At 40.2% G+C, this 18,209-nt stretch overlaps 1 protein-coding gene across 1 annotated transcript in view; it reads right to left on the reverse strand.

The window, feature by feature from the left end:
* The window catches only part of CEP112 (centrosomal protein 112kDa), a 489,757-nt gene that overhangs the window by 450,638 nt on the left and 20,910 nt on the right, over positions 1 to 18,209 (reverse strand). The window contains exons 5-7 of the mRNA XM_006886401.1: positions 9,196 to 9,252; positions 6,630 to 6,684; positions 1,391 to 1,468 (exon numbers count right to left, since the gene is read on the reverse strand). Of these exons, the coding sequence (XP_006886463.1) occupies positions 1,391 to 1,468; positions 6,630 to 6,684; positions 9,196 to 9,252 (190 nt within the window). The remainder of the gene's footprint in view (positions 1 to 1,390; positions 1,469 to 6,629; positions 6,685 to 9,195; positions 9,253 to 18,209) is intronic.

Below are 18,209 nucleotides of genomic sequence, written 5' to 3' on the forward strand. Positions count from 1 at the left end.
AGTCTCCAGAGAGACACCATTGCTCTTCAGTACTTTGGAGAGGTCCCTAACAGCAGACTTTCCCATGGCAATGCGCCTTTTAATTTCCATTGACATACTAGGCATTAGTAAAATGAGACGGACTAGCTTTGGCCACTTTGAATGGAATACAGAAGAAGAATAGTGTTGTGTTCATAATCAAAAAGTCAATTTCAAGTGCTATCTGCCGTGGCTCATAATAAATTGTGGCTAAACTTGAGGAAAATGGGAATCTCAGAACACCTGATCGTGCTTATGAAAAACCTATACTTGGACCAAAAAACAGTTCTAGGAACAGAGCAAGGAAACACTGCATGGTTCAAAATCAGGAAAGGCGTGCATATGAAAGATGCATCCTGTCATTATATCTTCTCAATCTGTATGCAGAATAGATCATTCGGGAAGCAGGCCTTTATGAGGAGGCATGTGACATCAAGACTGGAGGAAGATTTTTTAAAACTGTTAACTCTTCTCAATGTTAAGATTTTGAAATATAAATGTATTTTCCTCCTCAATTTTTCAAATACTCATATTACAAATTACTCCTATAAAAGTGTGATACAAATTAAACCTTTCCACTTTCTCGAAATACTGAATAGCATGTATGTAAAATGGAAAGTAAAATTTAAAAAAGAAAACCCTCTCAGTACACTATTGTCATAAACATAAAACTTAACCTTAGGTTAGGTTAGGTTAGGTTAGCATTGTTACAACCTAGCCTGACACACCACCTACTACTTCCTTACATAAATCCAAAGCACCCAGCCATGAGAGTTGGTCCATCCTTCATGTTTAGTTCTGACCTAAATTCCTATCTCCCCTCTCTCCACAGATGTAAATGCTTTCAATACCCTTACCTTGGCCTTTAGCCATGAAAAGTGTTCTCTCTAGTGGCTGCTCATCCAGGAATTCTCTTTCCGTTTTTGTTTGGGTTTTTTTAATTTCTATTTTGTCTCATATGATCATTCCCATATATTGTGTCTTATAAAATTAACAACCATTAATCTCTGCCCACTGCTACTCCATCTTTTCAGATCTTGTTTGGGTTCTTTAACCCAAATAAGTTCCTTGGCTTCTCTGAGTTGTTCCTTTCCCTTCCTTACTCCCCCAAATACTCCAATTTCTTGACAACTAGGTTAACATATACAATCCCTATTATTTTAACTCATCTCTGTATATATTCCTTATGTCACCTGTAAGTTGGCTCACTGCGGACAGGAATATGTTATGCTATTTTAATAATAATTAAAGAATACTATTCTAAAAATTGCCACTGACTATAATTCCATTTGTTAAGATGTTATCCCAGTACAATACAAATTTACCACATCAATACACATGTATCATACATAAAATAGATACTTTTCTTTACCCCAAGATTCCAACTATTAAGGCGAGCTTCAATGTCATTGTCATCCAAAGAAATAGAAGATTTTTTCAAATGAACTTCCTGAAATACAAAAGCAAGGGGGGAAAAATAAAAGAAAAGGGCAGAAGGAAGCACACAAGGGGGCAGGATGGTGGGGAGGAAGCAGGAAAAGGAAAAAGTGGGGGGGGGGAGAAAAGAAATGAAGATAAAAAATACTTCCACAGAATAATTAGAGTTTTGCTTGTTTTTTCTGGTAATACTCTCTTGCGTTCAGGAGCCCTTGTGGTGCAGTGGTCAAGCATCCACTTGCTAATTAAAGGGCGTGGACCACCAGCAGCTCCACGGCTCAAAGATGTGCGAATCTGTGCGAATCTGCTTCCGTAAACCCAAGGGGCCAGTTTCTCTCCATCCCACAGGGTGACTGGGAGTTGGAATTGACTCCGTGACAATAGGTTTGCTCTCTGTTTGTCTCTAACCCTGAGTGGAAAGGATAATGTCACAGCTGAGCTAGAGCGTCCGATGCTGAGGAACGACTGTGCAGGACAGTTGGTAGGGTTAGGAAATGACTTCACAATATATTCACACAGCAACTAATATTAAAAAAAAAATCAAAAGAATATTTTAAAAATTAATGCAGACTTTTCTCTTTAAGTTCTTTTATAAAAAGTTTAATTGTGGTATACCACAGTAGCTTTAAAAGGCGAGGAGGGGCGAGAAAGAGGAACACTTGAAAAGATGAATTCTTTACCCTCCTAACAATGCGTTAACAGAAAAGTTCTGTGTTGATGTCCAAAAAACTCTTTGTTCTTAAGTTAATTGTCATTCATACACTGAATATTAAGAGAAATAAGCCTTGGCTTCACATCATGAAAGCACAATTAGGGTGATTCTTTATTTTTTAAAAAAATAAAAATGTCATGCTTTTTTTTTCCTCCTGAATAATGTATTATGGTAAACATTTATCAAAACAGACTGAAAGTGTAATTAACTGAGGACAGCCAAAGATCCAGGCCCAGAAATGGACAAGGACTGGAAAGGCCTAAAAACTAAATAGTATCTTAAGCTTTAGCTTAAGCTAATATTCTTTAGGTTAATATTCTTAGGTTGAAATTCAGTTTGTTGCCTCAGTTAACTCATGTCTCTGGAAAACTCGCTCTCTCCCAAACAGCCCTACTTACCGATGCCGAGGCATGTAAAGTATCTGGCATCGGGCAGTGTTTGTTCTGTGTACACATGGCTACTACTAAGTCAGGACCGACTCAAAGCACCTGACAGCCGCTAGGCGATGAGGATGCACTAGTATGTTATGCATATTTTATTGAGTTTCCAAATTTCCATTTACCAAAATACTGTCTTTCATTCTCTTTAAGTTGTTGTTGTTAGGTGCTGTTGAGTCATAGACAGCTCATAGTGACCCTGTGAACGAAAGGCCTGAGCACTGTTCATAGTGTCCTGGATGCAAGCCATTTCGGAAGTGGATGCCACTCCTGCTTCCGAGCTTGTTTCAATCGGGGAGCTCCAGCAAACAAACACTGTCCACCATGGGTAACCATTATTGCATTTGGCACATCAGTGTCACAGTGTTTAGCATCACAGCGACCACGAGTTACCTCTGTACAGGAATGCCCAGACCATGCTCTAACACCTAGAAGAATGTTTGACAAAAAAAAATCTGAACCAGGCCTGAGGGCCACAGATTAAAATCGCCCTCCTTGAGCTTGGCAGCATAACTTTCTGTGCACTAGGCTGACGTAGCTCTATGTTGTTGTTATTGTATATATATATCATGTTAAAAATCATTATTGCTTTTCTGGAGGCCTCCTACTTTTAATTGTCATTTGTGAACAAGAACTTCTCAAGTAAGAAGATGGACTTGCTTTGTTTTCTTTTTTAGTAAATATAATGACTTATAATAAACCAACAACTATTTTAAAAGTGTTACTCTAAATCTTTTTCCACATGTTAAATCATCAATAGGGGAAAAGTGATGAATTATGTTATGATGAACATACTGTTAAGACATCAAAGTGTTACAGCATCTCAATTATCTCTTTTTGTAACCAAAAGTCCTATGTAAACCAAGACAAGCCAGAGTTAGGCTACATAAACTATGATAAATAAAGTTCTCTTTACAAAACTAACTAGAATGCTCATTAGGACCTTGTTCAAACCAAATAGATCTTCAACAATTAGAGACAACTATGGGAAATGTTCCCAGCTAAAGGTATAAACCATTGACCTTCATCACAAAAGCAGTGTTCTCTACTCTAAAGAAACAAAACCTGTTGTCAGCAAGTCAATTCAATTCCAGCTCCTGGTGACCCTCGCCTGCATCAGAACAGAACTGTTCTGCTCCAGAAGTCTGTCAATGGCTTCATTTCAGGGAAGCAGGCCTTTCTTCCAGTGCCCTGGGTGAACTCAAACCTCTAACTTTTCATTTTCCAGCCAAGCATATTAACTGCACCACCCTGAAACTCCATTCTCTACTATAAATTAATTCCAATTTATTTCTAATCTTTTAATCATTAGCTGTCGTATTTATAAATGCATTGAATGAAAAAGGAAAACAAAGAATTAAAATACAAAGCTTTTCAAATTGCTTCTTCAGTGGACATGGACATGATAGACTGATTACTGTGAGGCCTCTGAGCGAGCGGAAGGATACTGCAGATCACGTGAAACAATACTCCCTCGGGCATTAGGCTGGTCACCAAAACCTTCAGATTTATTTATTCACTGGGTTCAAGTAATCATCGGAACTTGAGCAATATGAAATGAAAACATTGGGAATTTTTTTTTAAAAAACAGTCAATAAACAAGCAAATAAACAAACAAAAGGAAAAGCTGATCTTACAGAACTCTTTGGGGTAAAATTGTCTCCATCTTCTCCGGAGGCTGGGATCTGCCCAGTGTAATGCTCCCTACTGACAAACCAAAATATAACAATCAGCATTTTTATTTTAGTTCAGGGAACATAAGAATATTCAAATATAGGATTTCTATTTTCTTTTCTTTGGGGTTTCTACAATTGGACTGCTTTTATTAACAATGTGTATCAAAAATCCAAGCTCAGTGCCATCAAAGCAATCCTGTAGATCAGAGTAGAACTGCCCTACAGAGTTCCCGAGGCTAGAAATCGGGGAGGCATCCAAACGCCACACCTTTCTCTCTCAGGGCCGCTCGTAGGTTTGAACTGCTGATCTTTTTGGTGAGCAGTCCAATGTTTAACCACTACAGCGCCAAGGCTCGCTGATTTATCAACAGCAAAGGAAAGACAAATTTTCTAAAAAGGAAATCCACATAGTAAATTTGCACTTCTCACACATGAATTCATTTTTTTTAATTTTATTTTATTATTTTTGCGTGCATGTACCGTCAAATCAGATCTGACTGGTACAGGAGGAGATTGTCCCTCCTTCCCCGACAGAGCATCTGGTGGATTCGAACCGTGCGCCTCTGAGATTGTAGTTGCAGCTCATTGTCACTAGGCCACCAGAGCTCCCCTATGAATTCATTTTTATTAAACTACACATAAAATGCCAACTAAGCATCACATAGGCACATACTAGTTTACAAGCAAATGAGATTTTTAAGTGAGATTAGAACAATATCTTAATTTTTCCCCTTTCTTTCCTGAGAATAAGAAGCAAGAAAATGAAACACATGCTCTTCAAGAAGATAACTGCTTTTCAAAGGTTACAGGGTTTTATTGAATCCATATAGCATGGCAAGATAACCCCTTAAAGAAATAAAATAACTAAACCTTCACAGAGCTCAGAGTATTAATTACAACAGTGCCATGAAATTCACATGTAACAATCCTCAATTAAAAAGTTCATGTTGCTGCTAGTATTGTTGTTATATACTGGTAAGTCAACTTCAACTCACAGCGATCCTACCAACAATAGATCAGAACCCTGCCATCTCCCACACCATCCTCACGCCCTCTGACATGGTCCACTGCCCTTGTGAATTCACGTAATAGGTACTAAATAGGAAACTGGTATAAACTTCCAAATAAATCTGAACAATAAAAAAAGAGATAATTCAGTATTTTCAACATTTAAGTATTTTTACTTTTTTTCAATGGTACTTTCAATGTCATGGAGAAGAGTATTGAATGTACCATGGACTGCTAAGAAAAAAAACAGGTTCATCCTGGAAAGAGTTAAACCGGGCTGCTCCTTGGAGGCAAGGATTCTGATGCTTCGTATGACACACTTTGGACATGTTGCAAGGAGGGACCAGTCCTTATAGAGAGACATCATGCTTGGGAGGGTGGAGGGATAGCGCAGGAGGGGAAGACCCTCTATGAGGTGGATTGACTCAGTGACTGGGGTAATCAGGGTGAGTGTGTTGGAGACAGTGCGATTGGCACAGGACAGGGCGGGTTTAGGGCTGTTGTAGGGTCACTATGAGTTGCAAGCGACTCGACGGCACATAACAACAACAACAATACCATTTTCAGTACCATTTTCAAGCATCCTACTTTAGCTTGGAGTCACTCATGTATTTTACTCTATATTTTATGGTATCTATTTCAATAAAATATCTATGATTATGAAAAGTTAGACTCTAAAAAATATGAAAGGTTATACTCTGAAAAGTTGCATTACGATATATGAAACAGAATGCAAACATACATTAAAGTCATTAGCATTCAACCATAAGCCAAGTCAGAATTTCTTTTACAAACTATGAGCCACATTAAATATTACTGAAGGACAAAACACTATTTCAAAATACAAGGTCAAAGTAAGTGTGGGTTTTTTTAGTAGTAGCACTGGTAGGGTAATAATCTTAAGAAAAGTCATTATGTAATTTTGAGTGGCTGAAAAATCTGTTTTAGAAAGAGTATAGTATTTTATACTCTTTAGTATCCCCCTATGTCCAAATAGTTAAAATCAAATCAGAAAAAAACAGAAAGGTTTTATTTTGAGAATAATTTCATTATCCAATATGTCTGAGCTGATGTAACATTTAAAACTCAGTACTTCGGAGCACTCTGGAGATGTTCCCAGGAGGACTCAGTCCCAGGAGGACTCGGTCCCTGGAGAAGGAAATCATGCCTGGAAAAAAAGAGGGCCAGCCAAAAACGAAGACTGGCCACTAACTGGATGACCCAGTGACTCAGCCAGAGGGTCCCACACATAGCGAGGGTGAGGATGGCGCCGAACCCGAGGACGTTTCAGTGCCTTGTAAGAGGCTCCCTCTGAGTCACAACCAACCCGGCAGAACCTACCAACAACACAGCGCGGGAGGAGGCAGCCTGGTATACCAGCCGAAGAAGTGCTCTTCTTTAAGAAGAGATTAAACAATCATAAAAGAGCTGTATTTAAAAATTGAAAAACGCTTAAATATTAAAATAATTCTTCTCATAGAATTAATAAAAAAGAGGCCTGAAACATCTAACTATTACACAGAGTGCAGACATAACACTCTTAATTCACTATAGCTGTTCTGTAACAATCAATCTTTCTCTCAACAATACATTTCAAAAAAAGTTACTGGAAACTATATTTTTACTTCAACTCATTCTAAAACATGTACAGATAAGATCATCAGCAACAATATAGTGCTGGTTGCTCTCACTAAATCATGTGTCATGATGTCTTAAAGATGCTCGACCAATGGTCCCCCAGCAGCACTCTTCTCTGGCTCTCCTCCCATCCTTCTGAAATCTTCATGGTAATCTTTATTCATTCTTCTTTCTCTGATTACCCTATACGTTGTAATCCCAAGGTTTCATCTCTGCATTCATTCTCAATTCACTTGATCTTATTTATATACTAAATTTTTCTTTCAAATACAGAGAATTATTGACTACCAATTCTACATCTCCAGCCCCAAATGCTCTCTTAACTTCCACACCCACGACCAATGAGAACTGGCTAGCCCTACCTCCAACCCGAAGCAAAAATGCCACCTTGAGGACTAAAGAGTGCCTGACCAAACCACAGTGTTTTCAACAGCCTCATATGTGTAAGAAAGCAGGATAATGAACAAGGAGGACAGAAGAAGAATTCTCAGCTCACTCTCTTCAAGAGGGAACCAGCTCACAACTGACGCTCTGCTGGGTTTAAACTGTACAGGAGAAGACTGCCCATTTTTCCTCTTGTGGAGTCACTGGTGGATTCGAACAGCCAGAGAAGGGGATCACTTTTGGGTCGGCAGTGCAACTGCCAAGGGATGATGTCACCAGAGCTCCCCGTGAACTACGGCGTTGGCAAAGAATACTGAGTACGTCATGGACTCTGGAGAGTATCTCAGAGGGGATGCAGAGAGAATATTCCTAAGAGTGGCGATGGCAAGACTTCGTCTCACATTATCAGGAGGAACTGGTTCCTGGAAAAGGACATCAAGCTTGATAAAGGGACAGTAAAACAAAAAACAAAGATGAGCTTCAACAAGATGGGCTGACACAGTGGTGGCAGCAATGAATGGTGTCAAACCAAACATAGCAACCAACTCCCAGAATCAACTCAATGGCACATGACAGCAGCCTCCAACTCAAAAGATACAAAACTGGACTACATTGTCCTTAAGCGCGTTCCAGCGAAGGCCAAAGAAAGCAGACGTTTCTGAAGCCAGCTCCTCGTGAAGGGAGTTAAGCCAACTGAAGGAGGTCAGTATCACTGCTGAAACCTGGCTGGACAAAGAGACACAGGACGCTTGGCACAGGATGTCCACTTCTTGCCATGAGACTGGCTCCAGCTGGACCGCTGGCACTCTAACCAAGTACAAAAGCCCTCACATTCAGATGGGACTGGAGGTCAGGGTGAACCGTGCACACAGGGTGGGAGGCAAAGCTCAAGCCTCTTCTTTATGAAGGGTAACAGGTGCTGGCCGACGCACAGAACAGCAAGCTGTGGTGCTCAGAGAGCAAGCCTGCACGTAGTTAAGTGAGGCCTGATGACAGCGAACTCATGCTAATGATACCTGTGCCACAAGAAAAGGGAATCTGTGTCTCAATTAATTTTAAGGCGAAAATGAACACAAAGAAGTTGCAGTCCATTAGTAAAACCCTAAGGTTTGAATGCCTCTATTTCTCCTAAAGAGAAAAACTGGAGGAAATATGAATGTTTCTTCTTCTCTTTCTTCTAATGATTAAAATATTTCCAAAGACTCCAGATATATGCTCCCAGTATGTATCTGATTATAACCTGAAAACACTGACTTGTTCCTGTAAAGATGAACAGAGATAAGCAATGAGATCTAAAAAGAACCACTGAGTGGTCTCCTGCAAAAGAACCTAACTGCAAGAAAGGAAACATAAAAAGTGTGTCCAATCTGTTTTCTCAATGTGATTCAAATGGACATTTCATGTATGCAAAATGAATAAACTATTCTGACCACAAACTTTTCTTGTAAATGAAAAATACCCTTTTATCAGAACCACAGACAAAAGAAGAATCTAATAGGTTAAATAGTGCCAAAAACTCAAAATCAGTGAATTAAAATCCTATTAAATTCTCCAAAATACTCATAACAAGTTTAAGGAAAAACTATCATAGATTAAAACATAAGAGAAAAAATATGGATTCCATTTTCTAACACCGGAATAAAAGAAATACTAAAAGGGAGGGGGGGAAATGCCTAGAAACTGGAGGAACAATAATTAAAAAATTTCATGGTGATGCCAACTAAAACTGGGTCAGAGAAGAGTCTCAAGTATGAGCTTATGACACCATTCTCAGATTGATCAAAAATGCAATGTTATCAAAAGGATGGAAAGAGGTTCTACTTCTAGAACTAGAGACAGAAAGAAGTATAATTATTGAAATGTAAAAGGGAATAAAAGTTCCCACCTGGTCTTAAAAGCTTGTAAGCGGTCATCCAAGGTCCAACAATTGGCCTCCATTTGCCTGGAGCAACAGAGGAAAAAGAGTCAGAAACAGGAAGAAGAACTAGAATGCACAATTGTGCCCATGAACAACTCCTGCTTTACCACAGACCAGCAGAACTGGACAATGCTTGGCTACCAGCCTGGAAGCAGGAGTGGCATCCACTTCCGAAATGGCTTGCCTCCGGAAACTCTACGTACGAACAGTGCTCAGGCCATTCGTTCAAAGGGTCGCTATGAGACGTCTAGACTCGACGGCACTAAACAACAACAACAAACCATCCTGGGAGACTTAAAGTCAGCTGAATCCGGACTCGGGCTCCTTGAGACACAGCAGGTTTGACGGCTCAGAGCAATTTGGGTGTTCTTTGGGCCCCACGTGGCAGTCGGCAGAGCTTGGAAGGAGGAGTGGCATCCACTTTCATAATAGCTTGCCTCCGGAAACCTTATGAACCTGAAGAGAGGATGAGAGACACCCAAGTGTTGAGGGATCTCCTTCATAGGGTCGCTATGAGTCGCCTGCAACTCAATGGCACTTAACAACAACAACCATCACTGGATATTTTTACTGAAGATCAATCAGAATCAGAATCCTGATCAAAAGGAGGAAAACGCAGAACAGAATTTCAAATTTTCAGAGTCTAGACTTTATAGACCATAGAGGCTGATAAACCTATGAAACTATTTTCTTGATATCTTCTTTAAACCTTAAACAAACAAAAAAAATTTGAAGTCTTCTTAAAACCAAATAATGTGGTGGTGGTGGTGGTGTTATGTGCCATCAAGTTGTTTGTGACTCATAGCAACCCTATGTACAACAGCTCTAAACGCTATTCTAACCTGTGCCAATCTCACCGTCTCAAATGCACTTATTCCCACCGCTCCAGTCACAGAATCGTTCCATCTCATCAAAGGTCTTCCTCTCCTTTGCCAGTCTTCCACTCTGCCAAACATGATGTCCCTCTCCAAGGACCAGTCCCTCCTTGCGACATGCCCCAAGTATGTCAGACGAAGCTTCAGAATCCTTGACTCCTAGGAGCATTCTGCCTTCACCTTCTCCCGGACAAACCTGTTTGTTCTCCTAACAGTCCATGGTATATTCAACACTCTTCTCCAGCACCACAACTCAAAGGCATCAATTCTCTATCAACCCCATTCACTGTCCAACTATAGCCCGGATCAGGCACACCTTAGTCTCCAGCCTGACGTCGTTGCTCTTCAGTATTCTTGAGAGGTCCCTCACAGCCGACATTCCTAATGCAATTCGTCTCTTGATTTCCTGGCTGCTATTACCAAGAGTGTTGATTGTGGAGCCAAGCAAACTAAAACTGTTAACTATCTCAATCTCTTCACCATCCATGCTGATGCTCCCAATTGGCCCAGTGGTGAGAATCTTTGTTTTCTTGATGTTGAGCTTCAATCCATATAGGAGGCTGCAGTCCTTGACCTTCTGCAGCAAGCGCTTCAGGTCCTCCTCAGTTCCAGCAAGCAGGGTTGTGTCATCTGCATAACGCAGGTTGTTGATGACTCTTCCACCAATCCTGATGCCACATTCCTCTTCGTGCAGCCCAGTGTCCCGGGTGATCTATTTTGCATACAGACTGAAAAGGTACAGAGACAGAATACATCCCTGATGGACCCCCTTCTTGATTCTGAACCATGTAGTGTCTCCTTGCTCTGTTCTGACAACTGCCTCTTGGTCCAAGTATAGGTTTCACATTAGCACAATCAGCTTAACTGATAAACACTGTCTGCCTTAAGCATTAAGTACTACCTATATGGCATCAAAGGAGCACTGGTGGAATAAGGGTCAAAGAACTCAAGAACTAACACAAAGGTCCACAGTTCAAACCTATCAGCTGCTCTGCAGAATAAAAGCAGAGTCCACTTCCATAAAAAATTACAGTCTCAGATACCCTACAAACCATTCTACTCTGTCCTATAAATTTGCTATTAATCAGAATTGGCTTAATGACAATAAGTTTAATTTGGGAATATGGGATAAAACTGAAAACACACTAAAAGGTCAGATAAGAAATGTAGTGAATTTATACTATTAGAGGAAGAACAACTTGGAAAAGGCAGGTAACAAAAAAATATCAACTGAAGAACACAATCAGTGTCACTGTAGATATGGAGAAATTGCTGAAATAAAAATAATCATAATACCTTTATTAAAAATCAGAAGAAAAAGGTTCAATCGGAACCAACCCACAGCGGATCCTCTGGTGGGTTTTCAGAGGCAGTTAATCACATGGGAGAAGACTGCCCGTCTTTCTCCCACAGAGCTACTGGTGGATTTGAACCACGTGCCTTCAGGACTGCAGTGCTGCTTCTTACCACTTAAGTTATTGTTTGTGCTATGAAGTTGGATGTTACTTGTATACCTGAACCTCCAATGGGTTTTCAGGGACAGTAAACTGCACAGGAGAAGACTGTCCATCTTTCTTCCAAAGAAAAAATGGTGAATTTGAACAGCTTCCCTTTAGGATTGCAACACAGGTTTTCACCACTAGGCCACCACTGAGGTGTTGTTGTTGTTATGTACTGTCTAGTGACCTGCAACTCACAGCGACAACCGCCCTAAACCCTGTGTCGATCTTATTGTCTCTGACACACCTACCCCCATTACCCGAGTCACTGAATTACTCCATTTCATCAAGGATCTTCCTCTCTTGTGCTGTCCACCCTCCCAAGCATGACATCCCTCTCCAAGGACTGGTCACTCCTTTCAACATGTCCAAAGTAGGTCAAAGCTTCAGACTCCTTGCCTCCAAGGAGAAGCCTGGTTTTACCAGCTCCAGGACAAACCTGTTTATTCTCCTAGCAGTCCATGATCTACTCAATGCTCTCCTCCAGCACCACAGCTCAAAGGCCTCAATTTCCCCTCTATCATCTTTAGTCATTGTCCAGCTCTCTAACACATAGGAAATAATTGCAAAGACTATGGCCTGTATCAAGTGCTCCTTAGTCTCCAGACAGACATCGTTGTTCTTCAGTACTTTAGAGAGGTCCCTATCAGCTGACTTTTCCCAGTACAATTAATCTTTTAATTTTCTGGCTACTGGTGCCAAGAGTGTTGATTCTGGGGCCAAGCAAACTGTAGCTGTTAACAATCTCAATTTATTCACCATCTATCATGATGCTGCCAATCAGTCCAGTGGAGAGAATCTTTGTTTTCTTGATATTAAGCTTCAATCCATATAGAAGGCTGCAGTCCTGGACCTTCCACAACAAGTGCTTCAGGCCCTCCTCAGTTTCAGCAAACACGGCTGTGTCATCTGCATAATACAGCTTGTTGATAGGTCTTCCTTCAATCCTAATGCCACATTTCTCCTCATAGAGTCCAGCCTCCCAGATAATCTGTTCTTCATAAAGAATGAAAAGGTATGGAGATAGAACACATCTCTCGGGTAAACACTTCCTTATTTTGAACCACACAGTATTTCCTTGCTCTGTTCTGACAAGTGCCTCCTAGTGCAAGTAAAAGTTTTGCATAAGCATAATCAACTGTTCTGAGATTTCCATTCTTCTCAGAGTCAGCCACAGTTTGTTATGGTCCACACAGTCAAATACCTTTGCATAGTCAATGAAACACAGATAGACATTCCTCTGGTATCCCCTGCTTTCAGCTAAGATCCATCTAACATTAGCTACAATATCCCTAGTACCACGACCCCTTCTAAACCCAGCCTGGACTTCTGGCAGTTCTCTGCTGATGTGCTGTTCCAGTCATTTTTGGATAATCTTCAGCAGAATCTTGCTTGCATGTGATACTAATGATATTGTTCAATAATTTCCACACTCTGTCAGATCACCTTCTTTGGAATGGGAACAAATATAGATCTCCTCCAGTCAGTTGTCCAGGTAGTAGGAAAAGTACATCAATATTATCACTAGAAACTAAAGACTGGCACAGAATTCTCTAGCTCTTGAAAGCAAGCTGAAAAAGAGTGCTAGTTAACCATTTCTGAAATTTATAGCTTAAGAAAGAGCTTTGGTGGCCTAGTGTTAAGAAACTGCACTGCAATCCCAAAGGCTCATGGTTTGAACCCACCAGCTGCTCCACAGGAGAAGGATGAGTAATCTTCTCCCATGCAAGTTACTGTCCCTAAAAACCCACTGGAGGGTTGGCCATGAGTCACCTGTAACTCCCGAAGTTACACAACAGCCAAACTTAAAATAGCAAAGGCAAAAGATAGGATAGAGACATAGTCTCAAAAAGAGGACCTGAAAAACAATGTACATGAACTTTATGAACTTTGTATGTAAACTAGTATAAAATAAAATAAATATGACCTGAGAAAGTTTATGTTAGGTTGGTAACTGATTTCTCATGTTCTCATTATTCATCAGCAGCTTGAGGTAGTCTCCAAGGATGGGCCCCCAATGAACTACACCTCCAGTTTTCACGACCATGTACAATCTCCTCTGACAATGCATGTGGGCTAACCCAGGCCTTGTTTTCCTCAACAATGTGCAGTATAAATGGCACAAGGCCAGTCTCAGACCTAAGCCTTAGCATCAACTAGACGCTTCCTCTGCTTTTTGGTGGAAACCTGGGAAACTATGGACGAATTCCAGCTCCAGTGTTGGAAAGGCACATGAAGAAATACAACAACTGAATGCAAAGACAGTGAGGACCAAGCTAATAGGGCTGACCTACCAGTCATCCCACAGCAACTGGCCCACAGCGGTCATGACAGAGCAAGCTCTGCTGTTCCAGGCATGATCTCAAATAAGAAGAGGCCCAGCCAAAATATCAGACCAAACGAGCTGGATCCAGTCAGCCCAAAGCAAGAAAGATAAATCACTGTCACTTCCATTGCAAAGATGGTTTGTTACAAAGCAATAAATATAACAGTCTGCTAAAGTGGGGTCTGGAATTAGCAAAAACACGAAATGTGAAGCCCCCAGTCAACACAATCTCAGGATGCACATAACAAGAACTCAAAAGATTTTGTTCAGTGTCTCAAAGGTACTCTCAGAAAGTCTACAAAAATATAACAGTGATGATTATTTATATATTATCTAAATATATATTATACAGAATTTAAATTTAATAAATAATATAAATTATATATATATATAAAAAGTATATTTATAGTAAGGTGTTGTGGTTGTTGTTTTATATCAAGTTGCCTATGACTCATAGAAACCCTATGTACAAAAAAATCTGAACCCTTCTTTATGCTGAGCCAGTTCCAACGTCTCCAACACACCTATCCCCATTATCTCAGTCACTGTGTCAGTTCACCTCTTCCTGGGTTTTTCTCCCCTGCACTGTCCATCTACCCTTCCAAGCATGATGTCCCTCTCCAAGGACTGCTCCCACCTGGACACATGCCCAAAGAATGCGAGATGGAGCTTCAAAATCCTTGCTACCAGGGAGAACCTTGGTTTCACCCTCTCCAGGACAGACCTGTCTGTTCTCCTGGCAGTCCATGGTACGTTCAAGACTCTTCTCTGGCACCACAACTTAAAGGCTTTGATTTTTCTTCTGTCATCCTCAGTCACTGTCCAACTCTATGACGCATAGCCTGAATTAGGTACACCTTAGTCTCGAGAATGATATCACTGCTCTTTAGGAGTTTGGAGAGGTCTTGAGAGCAGATTTCCCTAGTGCAATTCATCTTTTGATTTGCTGACTGATAGTGCAGTCAGGTCTGTAAGAAGCAAAAGGGTTATACAACTATCCTCTAACTCTCAGACCAAAATCGAGAAGACTTGCCTCTACACACTTGTGGATCTGGCTTGTGCTAAACAGTATGGATTATAATTAGGTACATCAGAAGTCCCAACATTTTTAAAGGAATTACAATAGTTGGATATAAAAAAAAAATTAAAAATCCTCACGGCCATGGAGTCAAGTAATAGGCGGCATCCACTGGGTTTCCTGGGCTGTAAATCGCAGAGACACTGTTGTTCTCCCACAGGGCCACCAGTGGATTCAAACTACGAAAGCAGCTCAGTCTTTGGGTTGACAGCACATCAATCTACAGACTAGGCCACTGGGAATTCAAAAGGAAAACAGGCCACTGGGTCTCCAAATACCTACAGACAGGAGGCAATCCGAGAATACGACTCAAAAAGCAAACCATAGAGAAAAAATAAACAAAGGAGAAAGCCAACAGCTCACAGAAGAGCAGAGAGTCGTAAAGAACCTCTCTTGGGGAAAAACCACTTACCCTTCATTTGAAAACTGCTAAATATACCTAGTTGATTTAAGAATTGCAGAAGAACAGTCATCACTGTGTGCCTGTTATCCTGCAGCTTTTTTAAAAGAGTACTTTACTGTCGTCCTCTAGTCTCTCCTGTACCACTGAAGAGTCATGTGTCAGAAGAGGTAACCTGTCTCCAGGTCAGAGGTCCCACTCACACTATGAACTGCCAAGTTCAAGTCTTTGTGATAAATGTTTCCATTCCTCTGAACTAAATACCTAGGATTAGATTTATTCAGTCAGTAGGCAAATTAAATTTTATAAAAATGTTTTCCAAAACAACTGTATAGTTTCACATTCCCATCAGCAGTGCTCAAGTCTTCAAGTTCTATGACAATAAAACAAGGCGCGGCAGCTCCATCAGCTTTTTCATCACATCATGGTTTATAATGTCCATTCATCTTCATATTGCTGTTGTTGATAGATCCCACTGAGCTGGGATGAAGAGATGCCTCCTCAGAGTCTATCTAGAGACATGGAGTAAAATTTTCACACCACAAACAACCTTCATTGTTGATACGTCACGACGGAAAATAAGGAAAACGGCAAACACCTAGAAATAACTGGAATGTTGAATATATGAAGTATGAATCTAGGGAAATTTAAAGTTGTCAATAATGAAGTAGAAAGCACAAAGATCAATATCCTAGGCACCAGTGAGCTGAAACAGAATAGGATGGGCAATTCTGAATCAGATCATTAAATGGTCTACTCTTGAGATCAATTATTTGGGAAGCTGGACTCCATGAAGAGGAGTGTGGCATCAGAATTGGGAGGAGACTCTTCAATAACCTGAGTTATGCAGATGACACAACCTTGCTTGCTGAAAGTGAAGAGGACCTGATTGCATCTCAATGTCAAGAAAACAAAGATTCTTACCAGGACTGATAGGTAACATCATGATGGATGGAGAAAAGACTGAAACTGTCAACAACTTCATCTCGCTTGGATCCACAATTAACACCGTTGGTACCAGCAGTCCGGAAATAAGGAGACACACTGCACTGGGAAAATGTGCAGTTAGGGACTGCTCCACATTACTGAGTGGTTAAGATGTCCGTTTAAGGACTCAGGTTCCACAGGAACGTCATACTCTCCTGATGGAAATGCAGTTTGATATCCCCACTTTGGAAAACTCTTTGACAGTATCTACTGTACTTACACATCAGTCACCATCCCACTAAAATGAGTGAACATCACCATCCCACAGAAAGGTATCTACTGTACTTACACCTATCTACTGTACTTGACAATATCTACTGTACTTACACATCAGAGTCACCGTCCCACTGTAATGAGTGAATGTCACCATCCCACAGAAGGTACACTATCTGGTACTGTAGCTGAGGTGCCATAAAAGGCATGTAAAAGAATGTCCATAGTGGAATTATATGTAAAAGACAAAAACTAGAAATAACCCAAATGTTCAACAATAGAATTAACACATAATTTGTGATATAAACACAGTAATAAATAAGAGAATAAGTAATTCTCTGTAGAATATAGCACAATATATACCTCATAGTATAATGCTGAGCAAAGGCAGCAAGACCTAAGTGAGCATTCCGTACAGTTCACATACAGTTCAAACTCATCTGTGATAACATGTTAGAAAGGGGGACACGGCAGTGACGAAATGGAGAGAGGTTTCTGGAAAGCTGGCAACACTCTCCAGCTTCAGCTGGAAGGTGGTTATAAAGATGTATTCATTTTGTGAAAACGGATTAAGCTTTACACTTGCGCTCTGCGTATTTTGTCTTGTCAATCCCGCTCACAGACAGCTGTCCTCAGTTTCAGGGACCCTCTACTTTTCCCATGTAATGGCTTTTTTTTTCCTCCCTGAGGACCAGCATTTCTTGAGAATATGCCCCAAGCATGTGAGATGAAGTTTCACGCTCCAGTCCATCCAAGGAGACGGGCTGACACAATGACTGCACCAATGAGCTTGAGCATAGCAGAGTGTGAGAATGGGGTAGGAAAGTATGACTTTTCAATAACTGTTCGCTAAACTGCTAAATATACCTAGTTGATTTAAGAATTTAAAAGCAACAACAAAACCCCAACTCATAACGAAATTACACTCACTAACATAGATGAGTCAAAACCATATTTGTTGTTATGCGCTGTTGAGTCAGAACCAACTCCTGGCTGACTCTCCAGGAGGTGTTCAGAGACTGTAAGAGAAGACTACAACAGAAGACTGCCGACCGCTTTGGGGAGCAGCTGGTGGATTTCAACTCTGTGCCTCTGAGTTGGCAGTAAAGCAGCAAAGTATTAACAAAGTTAAAAAAAAATATAAATAACTTTTATTCATAATATATCTGAATTTTTAAAAGATAATTTTATTAGTAATAAAAACTAATTAAATTTTTAAAAATGGCTGGTGAGATAGAATTTAAAAAATAGCTAGAGATCCAAGAACATATTGTTTATATTTTCCCTACTGCCTACTTTCAAAGCATTTGACATAAAAAAATGAAAACCTTCCCTAAAAGTCACACACTTAAACCAGCAATGTTTATAAATATAGCTGAATTAACTATAAAATAGTATTTTAATTTTCTTATAATCAAATACTTAAAGATTACCATTTGTCACTGCTCATTAGAAAGACAAGAAGATTGAGTAAAAGAAATTTGCTTATAATATAAGCACACTAACAAAAGATACTAACACAAAGACTCGCTCATTAAGGGAAAACTCTACCATGAGTCTCTTTGTAAAAAATCTGACTTCCTGGTAGAAAAAAGAAAAGTAA

The sequence above is a fragment of the Elephantulus edwardii genome, unplaced genomic scaffold, assembly GCF_000299155.1.
Source record: "Elephantulus edwardii isolate Elephantulus edwardi_28Jun2011 unplaced genomic scaffold, EleEdw1.0 scaffold00048, whole genome shotgun sequence".
Taxonomy (NCBI): Eukaryota; Metazoa; Chordata; class Mammalia; order Macroscelidea; family Macroscelididae; genus Elephantulus; species Elephantulus edwardii.